This window comes from Trachemys scripta, chromosome 11, assembly GCF_013100865.1.
Source record: "Trachemys scripta elegans isolate TJP31775 chromosome 11, CAS_Tse_1.0, whole genome shotgun sequence".
NCBI classification, from domain to species: domain Eukaryota; kingdom Metazoa; phylum Chordata; order Testudines; family Emydidae; genus Trachemys; species Trachemys scripta.
Window position 1 is genome coordinate 7,117,308 of NC_048308.1, and position 21,832 is coordinate 7,139,139.

Below are 21,832 nucleotides of genomic sequence, written 5' to 3' on the forward strand. Positions count from 1 at the left end.
GTTTGACTCTGGCAATCTTTTAAAATGTTGTTTTTTTCCCTTCTGTGTTCTGATTTTAGTTGAGGAAGGATGTTTTTTTCCAGATACCATATGGATTTAGGCTTAGGGGTTGGGAGAAGTGGATTCTACTTGACATGTGACCTTTGTTTATTCACTTAAATTCTCTGCACCTAAGTTCTTCCTTCCATAAAATAAGGTTAATATTTCCTGGTGATGTTGTATTAATTCATTAAGGTGTTGAAGGTGCTATACTAAGGTTTTTATTGTCTCCTGGTTTCATTTTTCATGAGTTAATTGTAAACGTTCTCCTATGATTAGTATAAATCTCATAGATCCCTATAAAAACCCTGCATGCCACTGCATATTGCTTTGCCTCAATTAATAGTGATACTCATTAAAAAAGGCTTTTATCATTTTGAAACAGGCTGCCGAATGACTTAGTAGCTAGGTAAGTCCTTCTCCCTTCCCCTGATTCATTTACTGCATAAACACAGGTGTTGAATTTGTAGCATTGGGATCTATGTTTAGACGACTCATTTTTATTTTGTTAGGTGCTTTGTTCTTGTGTTACATTTTTGTTTGCCAAATACTCTAGTTTATACATCAATATACCAATTTATTTTCTGCTGGCAGAACTGTTGTTTTAATCTCCCATATGTTTAACTTTCCAGGTATTCTTTGATCTAATGAGGGAAATCCGAGCAAAGAAAATGTCAGAAAACAAAGACAAGAATGGGAAGAAAAGTGGCAAGAACAAGAAAAGTTTTAAAGAAAGATGTTGTTTACTGTGATCCTTAGGACCTGTAAATATCTACAGATGGAATGAATAAGACTTACTACTACGGATATAGGGCTGGATTCATGAAAGGAAATTTGTATTGATTCCCTTATGATATTTGTATTCACTTATCGCCTTTTTAAAATGAAAACATGTAATTTGTGAACCATTAGTCAACCGAAATATGAGCTCATGTACACTCAAATGGACTCACCTTGCCAGCAACTTTCAAAGTTAGAATTTTGCCAGCAAATATGGTTCTTTAGGCATTTTATTTCTGTCTGATTGCAGGAAATAATCTCATGTCAATTTCAAAGTAGTAGCTTCTTGCTGTCTTCTCAAAACTGATCTCCCCCACCCACCCAAAAAAAGAAAAAAAACCACACGAACAAAACACACACACACACACACACACACCTGTATTGGCCTCACCAAACATCTCTGGTTGTCTTTTATGTTCAACCACGTTTTTCAGTGTCTGTGCACTCACTGACATTGTCATTTTTGTATTAATAACAATTATAGACAAACCAATATCTGGCAAGACTTTGAGGTTTTCATAGTCTTTAAGTGACTGTTGATATTTTCTCAGACTGTTAGTCTACTTAGATGCCAACATTTGAAGATTTGGGAGTTGTTACTCAAAAGCAAATTAGCTGTGTCTGTTCTATTATTAGTCAACGCAGTATTCATGAATCAAGCCTACTGACTGAAATCGGACTTCGTTTGGTAATGCAATATTTAGTATTTAAATACTGGTTAGTTGTATTCCCAATTGGCTTGTTTCCTCTTTTTTTTTTTTTTTTTTTTTTAAAGCAAAAAACAATTATTTTTTGGGTGGGGAACTGACCTAAAACAATACTGTTTATTTTTTTTAGAAAGGAAACAAATTGGCACTAATTTAAAAAAAAGAACCCCAACATTTGTATTATTCTGTATTGAGTCTAGACTCATACAGCTGCTTCTATTTCATCTGCTCTTTACTCCCCTTCCTCAAAATCGTTATCTTTACTGTTTCCAGTGCAGATTGTCTATTTTGTAATACAAGTATTCATGCCAGGGAGATGTGAAAACTGCATCTCTGCTTTCCATTTTATTTAAGATAAACTTTTTTTTCCTTTTTGAGAAAGGACATAGGCCATTGATCACAAAACTATGCGAGTGGAACCAGTGTGAGGCTTTTGTGCTACCTCGCAACTTGACACAGTTACTTGGCTAGTAAGTAAGTTGCTAAACGTCAGAAACAAAGCTGAACTGAAGTTAGGCAACTGTCATTATGGCTATTTGCTGTTAATTTTTACTGTACTATTCTTCTGCACATTTATTTAAAATGTGGAGACATTTTTGCTGAGTTTTGCTGTCAAAGCGGCAGTTGAAATTACAGTCCTTAACGATCAGCTACATTCAAATAGAAATGGGGGAAATATATGGGAAACATCAGTATTTAGCAGTTCTTGTCTCTGTGTCAGATGTATTTCACTTAAATACCTTTTTCAACTTAATGGTGTTAATCAAGTACCGTTGCCAAAAATATGTATTTCCATCTTGTTGCTGTAGCAGAGATTGTCAACCTTTATAATTACCCTGCTTCTGGAATACATTTTGTACAGTTTCCTAATGAATCATAGAAAAACTCCCTTTCTAATTTTGAAAAAGTAGATAAATATATTATCTGAAAACTAATCATTTTTCAACTTGTCATCTGATTTGTGACTTCAAATACAGCTACAATGAGAAAGGAATAAGATGTAGAAAGGAACAAACTAGTATTGTTAGCTCAATCTTTAAATGGGTGGGAGCAGTGCAGAGGCAGGAAGGGCTTAATTCAAAATTTAATCAAATATCTAGGCTTGGCAGAATTTTTTTATAATTTTGACAGATCAATTATTCTTAAGCATTGTTTTTTATTTTTATCGATTTTTTTTAAAAATTTTTGCAGTTGTTGGAATTTATGGGGAGTGGGTCAGGCACTAGCAGTTTAGTGACACGGATTCAAAAAAAGTTAGTTTTTTTAACCAGACGACAAATTGTCAACATCACATTAAAATTTACAAAATAAATATTCTTATGTCACAAGTTCTCAAACAGCATTTTTCTTTGTCGGCCTCTCTGTAAATGTTGATGATCATCAATGGAAATATTTTTTCATTTGTTTGTGCTTGTGTCGGGACATCAACATTTACTAATAAAAATCGAATTCTTCCAAGCCTGAACATAAGAATGGTTCGGTGATCCTAGATATTAGTTATCAACTGTGCTAGATTGCTGCTCTCCTGCATTCCACTTAGAGACTTGAAAAGGAAAACAAAGTTCAATATGCAGTGACTCTTAGGAGGCTGAGGTCCTGCATGGACTTCCGAGTTTCCTATCCCATTAATTCATTGTCTTCCACATCTTGATTTTACTTCTTGTCAAGCGACATGTCGGAGTGGGAGAATCGTATTAAATCAAGGTTGCTGTAATCCGTTTTATTGTCAGGTTAAATTCATATATGTTTTTAGGCTGACCCCTTTTTCTAGCCATAAAAGTTTGAAAATGTTAGCCTTTAGAAGTGGACAGTAAGGGTAAAATGGCATTACAAAACGAGCTTGATTATAGAGCATAGAAACATGAAAATGTTGGAGCCATTTGGCTCTTAAAATATCGGTAAACAAGGTTGTTTTTTATCTAAACCCTGTGCAAGAGCACTGGGTGCAGTTAGATATTGCATAACTAAAGGGATGCAGTTGGGTGAGATGTTTATAACATTTCTTTATAGTGTCACTCAGTGGGTTAATGCTTAAACTTTTCATTTTTAATAGTCTGACTTTTTCATTGACTGTCCACTCTGCATTTCTTGATCTGAAAAATGGATATAGGCTAGTCCAGTTTTACTTCTGTTTATAGTCTCTGCATACAAGTCCCTTTCCAATTCTCATGGGTAAGCACAATGCTTCTGTTTGTACTGAAAATATAGCAGGTAAATCTTCATTCTTGGAATAAACTGTTCACTGGAGTTTTAGAAAGATTGATGCGAACACTGGTATTGGTAAGCTGTTTAAGTAACTTGTGTATTTTTGGTCCAAATCTCTCTTCCTAACCTCACTTTAAAATCTTAGCTGAACTTAGACTTGTAAGAATGTATCATGCTGACCTCTGGTTTTCTTGAATAGCATTTGAGAGTAAAACAAGCGCATAAAATATGCCTAATCAAGGTTTACTGGAGTGTAAGATTTAATTAAAAAGTGATTTAAGTTGTTCACAAATCAGAGTGCACTGGGCAAGGGTCTGAAACAGGAAGCTCACTTAGAACTGATGTTGAAAGGAGTATGTATGTTGAGCTAATACCCAAAGATCCCATTAATCTTTTTAGAAACTTTGCAGTATTTGATAGGAGAGACTTTTAAAAACAAAACAGATGAATTGTTATTGCACAAGGCATCCCTGTGTGTGTTGTAATCCCCCATCAGACTCACTGGGGAGAGTAGCAACACTTATTCTTAACGTAGAATGAGGACAGTGCACTCCAGGTGACTTTCAACAGGAGTAAGAAATGATTGTCCTTTTAAGTTAGACTTGCTCGTGAGGAAGATGCTTAGCAGTTTTATGTTCTTCACTACTCATTAACGCTTTTTTCTAAACATCACAGCATTTGCATCAGTGGGGCAGAAGGCTTGAGAACACATTCGGTTAGAGCTTTCAATGTGTTCTCTTTTCCAAAACCAAAAAGTAACTTAAGAACTTGATACGGCAGCTTTTCCGTTTTACCTTTCAGTTATGACAAATGCAGAAAAGAGAACTTTCATGGACGTCTTTTCTCAGTTCAGTGGCTGTGAACAAGTTAGCTACCTTGGTTCAAACAAAATTTCATAAGTGAGCAACGTTTCTCTTCAGAAATACTTGTGTGAAGAACTACTAGTCTGGTTTTAATATACCAGCCAGGCAATAAACTGTACCCCTGGCCTGGAAGTTGCGTGGAGGTGATGCATTCAACCCCTTGTCTTGGGAAGTGCCTTACACTTCAGCTGTTCTCTGCAAGCAGAGGGAGTACCAGAGTGGCCTCAACTTTTTTCCTTTTCTGTTTGGCTGGAGGTACATTGACTCAACAGGGGATTGTTGAGACTGCAGTAGTAATTTAGGGGTGGAGGAAAGAAATATGGCTTCTTGTCATGGGGCTTTAAGAAGGGGCTGAAGGAAACTAATTTCTGAACTGTTCCTAGTCTAGATGGGCAATCATAATTCAAGTGTGGAAAGTGAAGAGAACGTGGTAGGCTAGCAAACAAGTGTATCCTCCTACCTGTGTGAATTAAAGCAATTGAAGGTTATACACCTGCAGGTTTTGAAGGTCAGGTTTAAGCAGGGTTGGAATCACAGAAAAAACTCCCATCAGATTAGAATGGAAGAGCTTTCCAGTGATTATCTGCTCTCCTTAAAATATGGATGCATAGAACAAGTATTTATGAAATCGATCGGAGCTTGATAGTCAAGCAGGACTAGAATGCCAGAAGAACTTGAGTATATTACTATTGGAAAATGTGATTTAAATATTAAAATGGGGGGGGGGGTAACTCAATCCTATGTGAATGGGAAATACACAATCTTTCCTTTGCTGGCGGTCCCAATTCTGTCCACTTCAATAGATAAGGTGGTTACACTCTGAAGACTGTCTACCATGTCAGAGGTTTCATTTCTAGTCTGTATAAACAGTTATCCACGAGGCAACCCACCAGCATCCTTGGATCCTGTCTCTGAAAGGTGCCAAGAATTAAGTGTTTGGAAACTGACCTGACCCCCTCATCCTTGGAAGGGGTCTCTCCAGGTCAGGTTGAGATACATTGATAAGACAGTGTGGAGAGAAGCTTTCACTGTTGCTATCCATTACATACATGTTCTGTGGATGGACGTATATCAGATATGTTAATCCAACATATGAGAGAGCCCTGGATAAAGTCACATGAGGTTTGTTTGAGTCTGTGGGAAGAAGCACATCTATGTATTTACCGGGCATTATATGTTGGAATGACTTCAGTGGCAGCCAATTAAAGTTCCAGTTCTAGCCTGTAAAGCGGTTTGCAATGCACTTTAGAATAGAATCAAATTAAAATAACCTTGGATATTAAAATTACAAAACATGAATCTTTTTTTCAAATGTAATAAAGAGGGTAATTCCTCATCATACCAAACTACACAACACACCATCATGTCAAATCCATTGTGAAAAGAAAGTTTAACAAAATTATGAGTTAGTGGTTTTGGTAAGAGCCAATAGAATTATGTTACACTACCTAATATTTCCCCCCCTCCCCCAAATGAATGGCTATCCAACACATTAAAGCGGTGAGGAAAGTGGGTTTGTTTGGTTTTTTATAATAGCAATTGATTAATGGGACTTGATTCTGTTACATAGTTTGTTTGGGCTTTTAAATCAAGGTGAAGCCCTATGGTTCATTCTAATAGCACTTCCATTGTAAACTTCAGACTGTACAGGAATAGCAGGAGTTAATTTTGGGGTGAAAAAGGAAAGCTTATCCTTTTTACTGGAGCCCCAAGAGCTATGTTTACCATAATGAAGTGATACAAATGACAGGAAGGATTAAAAAGAAATTGCCTTTTAAAATTATGTATGTTGTGCTACACAGTACAAGTTCTACTTTTCTTCTGTAGATCAAGAAAAGCTTTGTTCTCAAATGTTGCACAAACATTTCTTTAAATGTTCATAAAAATGTATTTTAGTCATTTTGTATTCATTATCATGCTAATCCAACTGATTTGTATTACTATTGTTAATAAAAAAAGAGAAATAGGTACAATACTCTGTATCTTGGGCTTGTTTTGATGGTTATTTGTATTAGTGTAGCACAGGGGTAGGCAACCTATGGCACGGGTGCCAAAGGCAGCACACGAGCTGATTTTCGGTGGCACTCACACTGCCTGGGTCCTGGCCATTTTAAAAACCTTACTTACTTTACATACAACAGTTTAGTTATATTATAAACTTATAGAAAGATCTTCTAAAAATGTTAATGTATGACTGGCACACGAATGCTTAAATCAGAGTGAATAAATGAAGACTCAGCACACCACTTCTGAAAGGTTGCCGACCCCTGGTGTAGCGCCTTCACTCATCCTTATTGGACTATAAGGTCACAGAACTATGTAACTGTTTATGGTTATCTTGGCAAACACTTATCCCACAGCTATCTATCTGGTTGCTTGCCCTAGGCTAGAGTCTTTCAAGACCATTTTTTACCCCATAGTAACCTGGCTAAAAGCAACTGTTGATTAAGTAACCGTGGCACAATAGGAACTTGTGGAGACGTTCCTCTCTGGTCTTCCAGACATGCAAGAATCCTTTTGAGTCTATCCTAAAGTACAGGGCCTCAAAAACCTGTGGGTGCCATTTGTTGACAGAAGGGCTGTAATGCAGGTCTTGGGCCAAAGTACTGCAAAGACAAACTGAACAGTTTAAAAAGCAATTGATTTTTCTGTCACATGAAGACAACATCCGGCATGGGTTGGAGAGTCAGGTGGTGATCAGGATTCATTCCAAACTCTGCCCCTTGCAGAGAAATTTAAGTTAATCTCCTGTTTTAAGCATTTTTTTAATGCTGGGGATGAGGACTTCCTGGATACTAGAGCAGGGTACTGGAGAGGTCCCTGAAGGTGGGATTGGATCGCAGATTCTCTGGGGAGAGGCCGGGCAGCACACTAACCCCAGAGGCTACCACAGTTGTGACACTGCAGTAGTGGCCATAGAGCAGCTCTGCTTTCTTCAGGGGTTGGTGTACTGAGGTGAGACTCACAGGTGCAGCACCTCCTGCTGGTCAGCCTAGGAATTAGCTCTTCACCACCTTCAGAGCACCCTCAGCAGGCCAGTGTCCCTCCTGGGCCCCAGGCAGTCCCCATGCTCTGGGTCTCCCCTCCCAGGGGAACCCCAACGCTCTATTCCCACCTTGCCTCAGTGGCTACTGGCAGTCATTATCCAGCCCCTGCTCACTGGGGCAGACTGCAGTCTGTAAACCACTCATCATTAGCAAGGAGGGGTTGGACCTGCTGCCTTTCCCTGCAGCCCAGTACCTGTCTTTAGGCCTTGAACAGGGCCTGCAGCCTGGGGAGTTGCCAGGCTGGAGCTCCCCAGCTCCTCTTGCCTTTCTCCAGCACTTCTCTATCTCTGGTACCTTGTTCCCAGGCAGCTAGGTCCTTCTCTCTCCACTGCTAGAGAGACTGACTTAACTCTGGCTCACAGCCCTTTCACAGGGCCAGCTGTGGCCTGATTGGGGCGTGGCTCCAGCTGTGGCTGCTTCTCCAATCAGCCTTGCCTTTTCTCTCAGGAGCGGGGTAACTGCCCCGCTACAGTTGGATTCTAGCCCCTGTGGATTTCACTAGCACATAGCCTATTTATTTGAGCTTTGCTCAGTCCCGTCTGGTCTGCAAAGTGGCTTTTTCCTAGTGGATTAAACAAATGTCTTCCTTAATTGAAGAAAAACATCTATTGACCTAGCAATATAGATGTGACAATCAGAATGTGAGAGGCCTTGGGGAGGGAGTGAGAGGAGAACCTGCTATTAGTATTGCAGTGGTTTCCAGAGCCTTGTTTAGGATCAAGGCCCTGTTGCTCTAGGTACTGTCCAGACACGTGGTGTAATTCAAAAGTTTACAAGCTAAGCAAGAGGTGACTGTGTCCAATTTTGGATGCACACGTTAGGAAATATGTGGACAAATTGAACAGTCCAGAGGACAACAGCAAAAATGATAAAAGGTTTAGAAAACCTGACAGATGATGAGAGGTTAAAAGAAACTGGACACGTTTACTCTTGATAAAAGAAGACTGAGGACCTGATCAGTCTTCAGATATGCTAAGGCTATTATAAAGAGGATTGTGATCAATTGTTCTCTATGTCCACTGAAGGTAGGACAAGAAGTAATATGTTGAATCTGCAGCAAGGGAGACTTGTGTTAGATGTTTGTAACTGTAAGGACAGTTGAGCTCTGGAATGGGCTTCCAAGGGAGGTTGTAGAATCCTTGTCATTGAAAGTTTTTAAGAATAGGTTGGACAGACACCTGTCAAGGATGCTCTAGGTTTTCTTGGTCCTGCCACAGCACAGGGGGATGAACTTGATGACTTCTCAAGGTCCCTTCCAGCTCTGATTAAGTGAGTGTCAAACAATTGGAGGTAATGAAGGAGGATGGAAAGTGGGAACAGGAACACCCAGCTACATAGACCAGGTGTGTATATGGTATGTGAGTCTGAGGCATTTAAAGTTCTAATCTGTACACAAAGTAGATAGCAGAAATCTCTACTATACATCTTCCTCCCTTCATCTTTAGGCATGTCTTCTGTAAGCTAAGCACAGCAGAGCAAAACCTTACAGAATCATAGAATATCAGCGTTGGAAGGGACCTCAGGAAATCATCTAAGCAGGACCAATCCCCAGACATATTTTTGCCCAAGATCCCTAAGTGGCCCCCTCAAGGATTGAACTCACAACCCTGGGTTTAGCAGGCCAATGCTCAAACCACTGAGCTATCCCTCCTCCCTAAACACCTCACATACCCTGTTGTATCTTCCACTATCAGCACATTGTGCACATCTTATCCTGGCCCCAGCCTTCCTATTTCTACTGTATTCTCTCCCAACTTTAACATTGTATTCTGGTGTGTGATTATTTTTCCTGCATGCAAAGTGCTGTCTATTTCTGTGGTACTTTAGGAAACACTCTACAGCTCCTGAAAAGAGCTGGCTCCACCTTGTGGCCTCAAAGGTGAACTTGGATGTGAAAATACCATGGAGAGAGGCTATTTGAAATTGCTCTTGTGAGCATGTGTATATAATCTGTTACCTGAATCATCCATAAAGAGCCATACACACGAGATTCTTTTTATTCTGGTTGTTCTGCTTTATGATGACTTTTATGCAGTAAAAGTCCTTGTTCTAATTTCAGTTTCCTTTTCCATACAAACACTAAACTGAATTCCTGCTGAAGTAGTTCAGTGTGCGACAGAATCTCCAGATTCTCATGAGAATAGTGGCTTTAGTAAGATTTCTATGGCATTAAACCAGTTTGTGGGGCAAAGTGGAGACTGGTGCTGCTTACTGAGCACCGATGGATTTGCATGGCAGTGAAGAGGGAAGTCTGTTCAATAGGACTCTGCAATATTTCACAAACATTTGTTTCTAGGGGTAATTCAAGGTGCTGATTTTAATTCACCATATGAAAACCTACATGGTGGGGATGATGGTATCTTCCATTTAAAAACCATCAGGTACCATTCTTGTAGCAAAGAGAACAGCAAGGAAATGGCAGCTAATGGCCCTGAGACTTTTAACTCTAGAGGACTGGAGGCAGAATGTTGGGGTGAAATTGGGGCCATCTGCTCTGAGATTTGCTTTTGTTCGGCTAAAGCCAGTTTGGCTTTAAGAATCCACTCTATAGCTCCTTCAGTGAATGGCCTGTTCTTTGGGGGTTGAGAGTTCTGTTCTGGTGTAGGCAATTTTCATTCATGGGTTGCTTTTAATAGCTCATAAAAGCACTCACTACTGAAGGCTGTTTATTTAACAAATCAGTGTAAATACTGGTGTTTATTGGCCTATAAATTCTGGATGCACAGAAACTTGCATGTATTTGCGTGTACCCTCAACACAGTGGAAGATGGTGTGATAGACTAGATCTCTCTTTGGATAGGACCCAGATTTATTTACGCACACACAAAAAGACCCTGATGGTCTTTGCCTTAGTAACATAACTCAGTGACAATTAAAAAGAACAGGAGGACTTGTGGCACCTTAGAGACTAACAAATTTATTTGAACATAAGCTTTCGTGGGCTACAGTTCACTTCATCGGATGCATAGAATGGAACATCTAGTAAGAAGATATATATACATACAGCGAACATGAAAAGGTGGAAGTTGCCATACCAATTCTAAGAGGCTAATTAATTAAGATTAGCTATTATCAGCAGGAGAAAAAAAACTTTTGTAGTGATAATCAAGATGGCCCATTTCAGACAGTTGACAAGAAGGTGAGAGGATACTTAACATGGGGCAATAAGTACTCCTGTTCTTTTTGCGGATACAGACTAATGCAGCGGCTACTCTGAAACCCGACAATTAAAGGTGATGCTAGTTCAGTTCCTGGAATGTGGTGCAGAGCTCTTTGGTATCCAAACCAAAAGTTAGACTTTTACTTATTTTTATTTCTTACACAGATTAAAGGGGAAGTTTCCCTCACTTCAATGCATGGAAGGTCCTCAAGCAGTGAGGATCTATTCATTAATCAATACCACATGTCACTTTGTAGAGTGCTGAGGCCAAAGAGGTGGGGATGGGATGTAAAATATTAAATCTCAATTTGACTTCTCCTTCTGTTAAGAGGCTATCCGGAGTCTAGAGGAATGATCCAAACTACTGTGGACCTCAAACATTTGGGACAAGCTCCCTCTGTCCAGGGGAAGTGTGTAAGCCACTGCTCATTGTTGTTTCCATTTGTGCGCCATCCATAGAGGATGTTAAGGTATGGTCCTTCCTACAAAGCCTGCCGCTTCAGCTGAAGCAACTCATTCTTTCAGCTCTGGAGGTCTCCGTTTCAATCCCTGGTGTCAGCAGTCGCAAAAGCACTTTGGGAATTTCGTGGTTTGTCCCAAAGAAGCAGCTGAGGATGAAGATTCCTGCTTTCCTTACTCCACATGAGTTGCATGCCACTGGAATCAGTGGGACTACTCTAGTGAGTAAGGAAGGCATGTTTGGTCCTGGGACTAGAAATGGAGGGACAGGCTTATACTGTAAACCATTTCCACACTTGAAAGGGACTTCTGGCTGATCCTTGTGGGAGGGATATTTGCATCTTAAGGAACAAGGAGGACAGCTTACATTTGAATTTAAAATATTAGTTGTTTAAATGGTGCAAGCATTTTTGTGGAGTGGTAGTGAACTGCTTGAAAGCCCTTGCAGGTGAAGGATAACTACATGGGTTCAGAACCCTCTAAATCCATTGCATCCCAGATTTCATTTAAGCCATGGTGTAATATGTTGTCTTAGTTCTGCGACTCTAGCTATCCTCTCACATTCTGCTTAGTGTCAAATAGCTTTGTTAGGACTTAGCCCCTCTTTCCTTTGTGACTTTGGCACTTCTGTCAGATTTGTGACTTGGACAGCCAATCTCTAATCAGACTGTAGGACAGTAGGGACAAAAATCACATGGAAAGACAAAGAGGATACCATTCACTTGTCAAGATGTAGCTGGCACCCTCAAATCCAGCCATCTGGGCTGCATGAGAGTGAAAGCTGAATACTTGATCAGACTGCCGGAGGAAGTTACCCAGCCATGCCTTATTAGTGACTTGGGGACGTCTGAACTGTCTAACCCCACCGTGAGAGCTGCAACTTTCTGCCAAGCTCTATCTTCATCCATGTTTCCATTCTACAGAGGAGGATGTCTTCAGCAAGCAGGTGGGGAGGTAGGCTGCCTACTGAAGTCGTGGTGTGACTTCTTCAAACAGGAAAGGTCAGGAAAGCATGAGAGGAATCATGGATGGGACTACTGGCGAGAGATACAGGTCACATTTGCACTATTGCCAACATCAAAATTTCAAAAACATGAGTCAAGTTCCTAAGAGCGATTGGCTTAAAAACATGAAGATGTTAGAGTTCTTTTGTTTTTCCTTCTGATTTCTAAGCTTTTTGGGTACATCTGCTTCATGTTTCTAAACTTTTCTCTGCAACCATGAGGGCTAGAAACTTTTTAAAGTGCAAGTGGAGCTTCTCTTGCAGTCTCTTTATTCCAGCATAAAATTTATTTATAAATAAAACCACCAAATATCATGGGAGTTGGTAACATTGCGTTTGGAGAGATGGGAGGGGGAGGAAGGAGGAAATCCAGGGTACCCAGAATGCTCTGGCCCCATTTTCTCTGGGTAGATGTCCTTGCCCTTGGAGTCCTGAGGGTTAAAAACATTGAAGGGAGGTCCTGCATTGGCAGTCCTGATGGCTGCCTTAGCAATATGCCAGGAGCCCAAGGAGTGCACTTTATTTCTCGACAAATTTGCACATTTTTAATCAAATGCACTTCACTGATTCTTGCACCCATCGCTCCCAGGAGCAGCAAACAGAAGTAGCTCAGTGCTTGAGTGCACCAGCTTCTGCATGCCGCAGTTTATCAGTGCTCCTCTCCCCCGTGGTTACAGCAAGAGAGTAGCAGGGGATTGTGTTTAGCCCTTCAGCTGCACCTTGTGTTGGCCTCTGATTAAATCAAAGTCTTGGCTTTTCCTTATAAAGTGAAAACCTGTAACAAGTCAGTGATATAGGGCCTACTTCTGGCTGTTGCCTGGGAGGTGAAGGTGGGGTTAGCTGTTATTGACTCTTCTCTACCTTTAGTTAAATGGATATTCTAAAGTTAACATATGTTAACTTCCAAGTGATCACTGGAAGCAGGTTTAATGTCCAGAGCTAAATTCTGCTGCTGTGATGAGCTTTCAAAAGACTTTACACCTGGTTTAATAAGTTTTTTTTATGTTCTTCATCTTGTCACCTGTAACCTACCTTCGTACTTATCATGATGCCAACCCGCCTCTGAGCAGGCACGGAAAAGGCTGTGGCTTCGAGATCAAGTTCACACTTGTAGCTGAGACGTGCCTTGCCTTGTTGTTCCTTGTCTCTGGATTAGGCAGAACAAGAGCTGAGTAAAAATTACATTTCACGTTTTTTACACGAGCTTTCAAAGTGGGGTTGGTTACACAGAGCTGGGTGGGGTGAATGTTGATGCAACACCAAGTTAGAACTTTGTCATGGTGACTTTTTTGGGGCAGGGAGAGGAAATAGCTTTTATCAGGCCAAAATATAGTAAAGCCAAGTGTATTAAATTAGGTTTGAAGTGTTCCAACTACCAGTAAATAAGCAGTACTGGGGGAAATACTTTCTTTGAACACGTAGCATGACTTTGTAGCAAGAATCTCTGTGGAATCAGTCCACCTGCCTTGATATAAAAATCAGAGTGGGCTCGGAGCCTTCTCCTCACCCTTGTAAAACTAGTGGGGGAAGGCTCTCGCCCTGTCTAGGCCCACTTCCAACTACACACCTTCCTATTGCCCCTCCCCATTGCACAAAGTGCTAACCGAAGTAGAACTAATGAGAGACACTCACTCCCTTATTTCATCTCTAGACTCTTTTTGTTTTCTATTTAGCTCACAAGCTCCCTTCGGCAGAGATCTTGATGTTTATGCTTGGCTGTAAAGGGCCTAGTGCACTATTGGTAATATCTTCTCCCCCCAAAAATTGATTTTGGGTGCCCAGTTTGAGACCCCTCTCACTTCCCGAAATTAAAGACCTTTCTAGCTGTTAGGCACTGAAAATCAGTAGTCACTTTTGAAAATCTTGACCATAACTTACCTAAGCAAGACAATCCCAAAATGGGGGTTGCCCTGGTGCCATTAATATCCCCAGCTATAGACCATGGAGGGCAGACTATGTTGAGCCGTGATCCCTTTTACTTATAGTTTCTGGAAGTTAAAGGTTCATAGTGAGAACAGAATTATCTGCACTGCTGGATTACGGTCCAGCAATGGCCTTTTCTTAATGCAAAGGGCAGAATTCCATCCTGACCAGTGCCGGCAATTAATTTATGCTCTGAAGCATGCAATTGGATTCCTCCTTATCATTATTCTACGTTAGATAGCTACAGTCATTGTTGACTGTTGAAATTATCCTGCTTTCCCCCCCCCCCCCTTTAATATTTTTCTTCCTCCGTTGTGGGAAATGCCTCCATCAAAGCCCCTCTAACTCTGGTTTCCTTTGCAGGCTAAATAACTCTAATTTGTGATCGGATGCCATGTGTAAATACACCATACATTTAATCATGTTTGCCCTTCTTGTGCCCTTTAACAGCCACTGAATGTGAGGGACAAATTCAGCCCTGGTGCATACACTGTAGATAAGGGAGTTACATCGGCTGAATTTTACCCCAAGGTTCAATCCTGCAAGGTGCCAAGTGCCTCCAACTCCCCATCACTTCTTAGTGGGAGTTTTGACCTATTCAACCCTGGCACATACTTGCCACCTGAGCACCCATAGGCAGGTACAATTAATGCTGATGGTGGTATAAATGATTACATTTAATGCAGAGCTATTTAGACACCAGAGGAGTTCTGTGTGCTGTTATGCAAAATAACTGTGTCTGTAGTTTGTTAGAGAACTTGTTTTGAAACCAGAAGAAGAGACTTAGTCTTCGGCGCTAGAGATTTTTTTTTAAAGCAAATTTAATTGTTGGCATATGGGCATTCAGCATCTCACAATTCAGAGCTTAAGAAGTGCAAATAGTTTTGAAGGGGAAGAAAGAGACTCCTGTTACCCCAAGTTCATTCCTGATCAGTACCCATTAGAGAGTTTATCCTGGAAAGTGTGTGTGACAGGGGGATCCACCTTGACACGCATTTGACAGGGAGAACAGTACATAATCACCTAGACTTCCACCAGGCTAGTCTGGAGGGAGGCGTGACCTCAAGTCACACTCATCTGCTATGGAGCATCTTACCTTCCTGAAGATGAAGGTAATACATGTATTGCACCACTTCTTCAGACGCTATTGGACAATATATTCTCCCATGTCTGCCTCACCACTTGCATTCTTCAGTGTCTGTATCGGGGTGAGATCAGTAGTACCCTGGGAAATGCGCTATGCAGAGGGGTAATTTAAATGCAGAGGATCCCTTTGGAAATACAGTATGAACCAACTTGTGCTTGCCTTATTCACACTGTTTATGTCAATAGGTGAGTCCATGTGCCTAGGATTAGGCTCTGCATTGGTAAAGGTTTGTCAGAACATCTCGTCGCTCCTGAGTTAGCAGGGAGAAGAAGCATGGTCGAGTGGTTAAAAGCCCAGGACTTGGTCTGCTCTTGGACTCTGCTACAGCTTTGTGCTGTGAGAGTGGGCATGTCTTTTCACCTTAGTTTCCTCCTATGTAAAATGGGGAGGATAATACACCCATGCCTCACTGGGAAACAGAGCTGGGATGCTGAAGTCATCACTGATGATTTTAAAGCTCCTCTGACAGTCACAGCTGGAATGTGCTATAGCTGTGCAAAGTGCCATCTAAGACTAATTCTTTACACAGCCATAGCACCTCTCATCCTGAAGGACCAGACCTCCATGAACTCTAGACCATGGACTATATCCCAGTTCCCTGCACAAGGCTGCCATAAATGAGGCCTATTTGGAGAAGCCCAGCTGTGTAATAACAGCTGCTGGCCTTGTGTTCCCCTACAGGGGAAATACGGGCCTGGCTAACGGTATTATGGGGAACCAGTGGCCACAATCCTGCATTTACTCCACGTCAGTGCCTTTGCTACTGCCAGAGGGCCTGTGCATTTTGCAGAGTGCATTATTTCACCCAGCACCCAAATCCAGTCTCTGCTGGGTGCAATATGTGTAGCACTCACTGCAGAAGGGGTACTTGCACTAGTTATTGTAGAGAGGGGAAGTGAGGAGTCATGTAACTAATTGGATCTGAGATGGGATACCCATGTTGGAATCTGGCCAAGAAAACAAAGCTCACACCTTTATTGTTACAAATAAACAAATCATTATATCCCTGGGATCTCTTAACAACCAGAAATGGTGAGGATTTGTCATACATAATGTCCAAAAGCTTGAATGCACCTGGTTACAGTATGGGATCATTTTTATATGCCATTTTCATTTTCAGCTGGAAATTACTGACATGACCAGCTCCGCTTTCCCTCTCTCTTCCTCCCTCCCTGAGGTCTGACCATCTGGAAATCCTCCACCACCTCTTTCTCATGTGTGAATTTCCACCTAGGGCTGAAAGTATCACTGTACTAAAGTTGATGCATTAACACATTGAGGCAGAGAGGAGTCAGGGATTATATCACTTCATGGACTCACTCCACAGTCCTTGTATGTTTTAATCATCTTTATCTGCTTGTCCACACACCCTTCCCTCCCCGATGGTTACTGAAAAAGAATCGCTATGATTTAAGAAAAGAAAAACATACCGCATCCAACTGAGAAAGCCAGAGGAATAATAAGGATATTAAAAAAAAAATGGTTAGCTAGTAAACTAAAAACAGTCCCAATCCTTCTCTGCCTGATGTAAACATAGGATCTGCTCCTGTCACCTTTTTACTCATGTGAGTAGATGCACTATGGCTTTTTTTAAGAATACGCATTAATGTTTTTGACCATTGTTGCAGAATATAGGAATGTTCTTTTTTGTGGAAAAGAAACCAAACAAAAAAAATGTGCGTTGTGTTGATTTGCTTTTTGGGCAAACAATTTAACTTACACTAACAATAGAAAATGCAACTTACATGGACGCCAGCCAGCTGCCCAGCCTCCTCCTAACCAAACACTGAGGTCTAGTATGTTTAAGCATAATTTTCTCATGGCTTGGCTACTTTAATCATTTAAAGTCTTCCAGCCCTTTGGCCTTTGAAGGGAGCAAAACCCATCTGAAGTCACCCAAAAATGTCAAACTTGCCCTTTATAGTTCTCATGTGGCCCCCTCCCAAAGGCAATCACACTCATCTTCACCCTAGAGGCAACCCAACTACTGCAATGCATGTTTTTTTGCGGCCCTGATCCTGCCAGTATTTAAATAACGTTAGCCATGTATGTAAGTGTTGGCCAATCAGGGTCTTGGTTTGTTTTCATATACAACAGTATAGTGCTATAGTATTTCATAGTAATGGTCCTAAATACTACAATTTACCCTTTAAAATACTATAGGAATGATCTAAACCACTGCAAGAATGCTATTTTAAAATTTTGACCATTACTCTGAAATATTGCAGGGAGTTTTTGGGTTCATCCTAGATTAATTAACCAATCCAGTACTGAGTAGATAAAAGCCAGGTAAATAACAGAACAAGAAGAACCAGCTGTCACTTGGAGATTGCAAAATTCATACAATTTTTGCAACATCTTTTTTAGGACCTTTTCAGTTAAAGGGACAGCCAAGGGTGGGGCATGTATGATAACTTAGGTTTTTGGTACTAAGGAACACATGGCAGATTTCAGCACTCATCATATACAGTCCGCAACTTGGTCTTTAATCCCACTGTGTATTCTAGTTAATCCCTCATAAGGCTGGAGCAAAAGGGGGCAAATAGTTCTGGTGTATAAATCATATACCTAGTACAGGGCAAAAGGCATTTCAAAACACTATTAATAAACTATTTGACATGATTTAGTGGTATGGGAAGGTTAGTGATGGGTGGTGGTAGAAAAACTTGCTTGTAGCTAATCTGGCTGTAGAAAATAGGAAGGGTGAGGTAGGTTAAACATATTTGCTAGAAATTTTAGAGGACAAAACAGGGTCAGACAAGTGTCTATTAAATCATATGTGCCAGATCTTTAGCTAGTATAAATTGGCAGAACTGCATTAACTGAAATAGAGCTATGCTGCTTTGCACTAGCAGAGGACACGGCTCCTATGTCTCTGTAATTTGTACCCATTTAAAGTGACTGATTTGGGCACTACTGTATTCAAATAACCCAAACTAACCAAAGGCCATCTGGTAGGCTCTCTCTACCTATACTCCTGTCTCCAATAATGAACACATTACTAAAATATATTGTGTTAGCTCTGTTGCCTTATGGTACTCAAAAGCCTTTGCCAAAAAATGTTGTTTAAGTACCTGATGTGCAGAATAGTTTTGACCTGATGTAAAACAAATGAACAAAATAGGGAAATTTAAAGGTGAAAAAGAGCATGAACTATGTTAGGGATGCATGACATTACATTAGTTAGTTGGGCAAGAAGAGAGTAAAATTTGTGTGTGAACAATAATTAAGACTATTTAGCTCTTATGTAGTGCATTTCATCTGTAGATTTCAAAATGCTTTACCAAAGATGTCAATATCATTTAAAGCTGGGTGAAATTTAGTGGAAACTTTTTTCATCAAAAAATAAAAATGCAGGTTGAGCAAAAATTTCAAACTTGTCCAATTGTTTCAGTCAAGAAAAACCTGGAAAACAAATTAAACGCTTTTGAAAGGAAACATTTTGATTTATCTCTTCAAAAAGACTTTGTACTTCAAAATGCACTTCCCTTTTATTTAAAAAATACATTTTAAAAAGTACTGTAAAAAAATTCAGAACTGAAACAAAAGATTTTGTTTTGGATTCAGCTAAATGTGTTATATATATATTTTTGGTGCAATGAAAAATTTGAAAAACTTGTGTTTTGGGTTGACCTGAAATGACCCCTCCTCCCAATTTTGTAGAGCAGCCAACGAACTGGCAAATCAGCTAGTCACACACTTTAGTATCACCCCCATTCTATGGCTAGGGAAACCGAGGCACAGAGAGGGGGAATGCAGCAGTGGCTACAGGTCGTCTGGCCACACAATACATACATGCAGCAGCAGTGCAGAATCCCCCACCAAAACACTTCCTCAACCTTTGCCTGAAGATAGAAATTTAGAGGAGAGAGGATAGTTCAGTCTCCATGGTTCGTTCAGTCCTTTCTGCGGAGACTAGGTGCCAGTTTTTGACAGCTGTCCATCAGGACTTACCAACACATTTCACATAAGCCTTTGCAGAGATGGTAGCAATTGTTAGTTTCTTCTGAGGTAGGCTAGCTTTAAAATTAAAGGAGAGAAGTGCCGTATCCTGCTCCCACTTCCCAGAATCATCCATTTCGTTCAGGACAATTAATGTTAACACTGCACCATCAGCCCTACTGTTGAATTTCCTGACTTGTTAGCTGTGTCATAGCCTCAGTGTGGCTAAAGTATCGTGGGGTTGCATTTTTAATAATCCCCCTCAGCAAGTAGTGTTTAAATTACACAAGGTCAAGTTTAGCTTGTGTGCTTAGCTCTTAAATGCAGATTATCCCTCTTCACTTCCCCTGGAAGCATTTCCCGTGAACCTGAATTAATACAACCGCCATGTTCTTTGACAGTGTATTTAGAAAGTCCAGCACAAGCAAGCTCTTCTTCTAGCACACAGCATGCACAACTTCTCACGCCATCCGAGTCATCTCTCCTCCTTGACCTACTTGAGGCCTGGTGCTGCAGTTTGGGGGGGGGAGGGGGAAATCAGATTGAAAATTGATTGTGTCTTTGGCCCATATTCCAAATGTGATACGTGGCCCATCCACAAAACCAGGCCAGGGTGTGGGAATGGCTGCTTTTTTGAGTGTCACAAATGGCAGCTGTCCAGAGGCATTCACAAGGGTAACAATCCCAGTCATTTAGGGATCCTAACCGATCAATGAGTCCAATCTCCCTGTCAAGGCACTGCTGCCCTGCTTACTTAGTCCAAACACCTATTTACTTTACTGAGAGTTTTTTTTTTCTGAGCAATAACAGCAGGATCAAGCCAAACACGGGAGCTGGGATTCTAGCCTAATTGGGAGCACTTGCCAAAGTAAAGTGATGGTATTTTTACCTTCTCAAAACTCAGTAATGCCCAGAATGAAGTGTTTCCCCTTAGCTTTTCTTCCACATCAGTCAGTCTCATTACACCTGCTTGTTCTTAGCTGCAGGAAAGACATTCCCCTTTTTATCTCTTGGGTTTCTGTTACTTCAAAGATGAGCAACAGAAAGTGTAAGATGTTCAGGATGTGATGCCTCCTTTTGGAAGGAAGGCAGGAAGGAACGTCTGTGTTAATGCTGTCCAGTGTTCTGTCAGGAGTCCCCGAGAGCTGCACTGTCACGCTGAGGAGGCGCTTGTTTAGGCACATGAGCTTTTATTATCTGTTTGTCATTCAGTTCTCTCTCTCTCTCTCTCTCTCTCTCTGACAAATCAGAAAATTCCCAGGTCATCAAGGGTGGCATTTTCAGAAGTGCCTCAATGATTTTCAATGTGGCTCATGCTCCTAAATCATTCAGATGCTTTAGTTTAGAAAATCCCACCAGTGTTGCTTTTTAAAGGGCTGTGTGTAGTTGGGGATCAGAAGGCTGATGGCTAAGTATACAATTTAATGTGAGGCGAGAGAAAGGCAGGAATCAAGTTGCTCTCCTCTCCTAGGTACCATGTAACACCACCAGCCCCTCCGCCATCTCAGTTTCTCAAACTGTACAGCAAGATCATCATAACCATCTTGGTTAAATGCTTTAAGCGCCGCTCTACACTAGAAGCTTTTGCCAGTATAATAATGTCAGTTAGGAGCATAACTTCTTTTTTGTGACATTTCTATACTTGTAAAATCCCTAATGTAGATGCAGTTATACCAGCAAAAAGGTGCTTTTGTCAACATAGTTTATTTCATTCAGAAAAAAATGATACCTGCAAGAACACCTTTTTTTGCCAGGGTATAGCTATATTGGAAAACCTTTCCCAGTGTAAACAAGGCCTGCAATATGAAGCATTATCCATTCTTAACCTCCGTGCCTCAGTTTACCCATCTGTACAATGAGCTAAACACCTACTTCAAAGGGAGTTAGGAGAGTCAATTAATGAATATTAGTGCTTTGAGAGCCTTGGCATGAAAGGTACGCTAAGACTACATGGAGCAGATTCTCACTTGCTGTAAATTGTCACAGCTCCACAATTTTAGCTATGACAATTTCACACAGCCTGAGGATCTCCCCTGTGATGGTATCTGTTCTCTGAACCTCCTACTGATTCAGAAAGGTGAAAAATTGCCCTCAATCTGCCTTTATATATATATATATATAAATAATTTTTTTCCAAATACAATGAATAGACCAAAGTACTGGATTCATAATCCTACACAAAGGAAGTAAAGAAGGTTAGGATAAAGTNTATATATATATATATATATAATTTTTTTCCAAATACAATGAATAGACCAAAGTACTGGATTCATAATCCTACACAAAGGAAGTAAAGAAGGTTAGGATAAAGTGTGGGGAGATGAAGCGACATCTCTCTCTTAAGGAGCTACATTAATCATGGACCTCTAAAAAGTCATCCCAAATTGCTTTCAGTTGTTTGGGCATTCCCCTTCTGTGGAATGCCAGGTGTTCACTAACTGCAAGGTCAACCATAGCACTGAGCCAGCCATCAATGTTTGGTGGGTATTGACTTTTCCATTTTTGCAGGATTCATTTTTTAAGTGACTAAAGTTGCACATTGGAACCACGCTGCCCT

The 21,832-nt window shown here is 40.7% G+C and overlaps 1 protein-coding gene across 3 annotated transcripts in view; it reads left to right on the top strand.

The window, feature by feature from the left end:
* Nucleotides 1-6,576, top strand: part of RALB (RAS like proto-oncogene B) — a 78,031-nt gene extending 71,455 nt beyond the window's left edge. For all 3 annotated transcript variants that reach the window (XM_034785244.1, XM_034785243.1, XM_034785245.1), the window contains exon 5: nucleotides 672-6,576. In XM_034785244.1, coding sequence (XP_034641135.1) covers nucleotides 672-791 — 120 coding nt within the window. In that variant the 3' untranslated portion in view covers nucleotides 792-6,576. The remainder of the gene's footprint in view (nucleotides 1-671) is intronic.
* The last annotated feature ends 15,256 nt before the right edge of the window (nucleotides 6,577-21,832 follow it).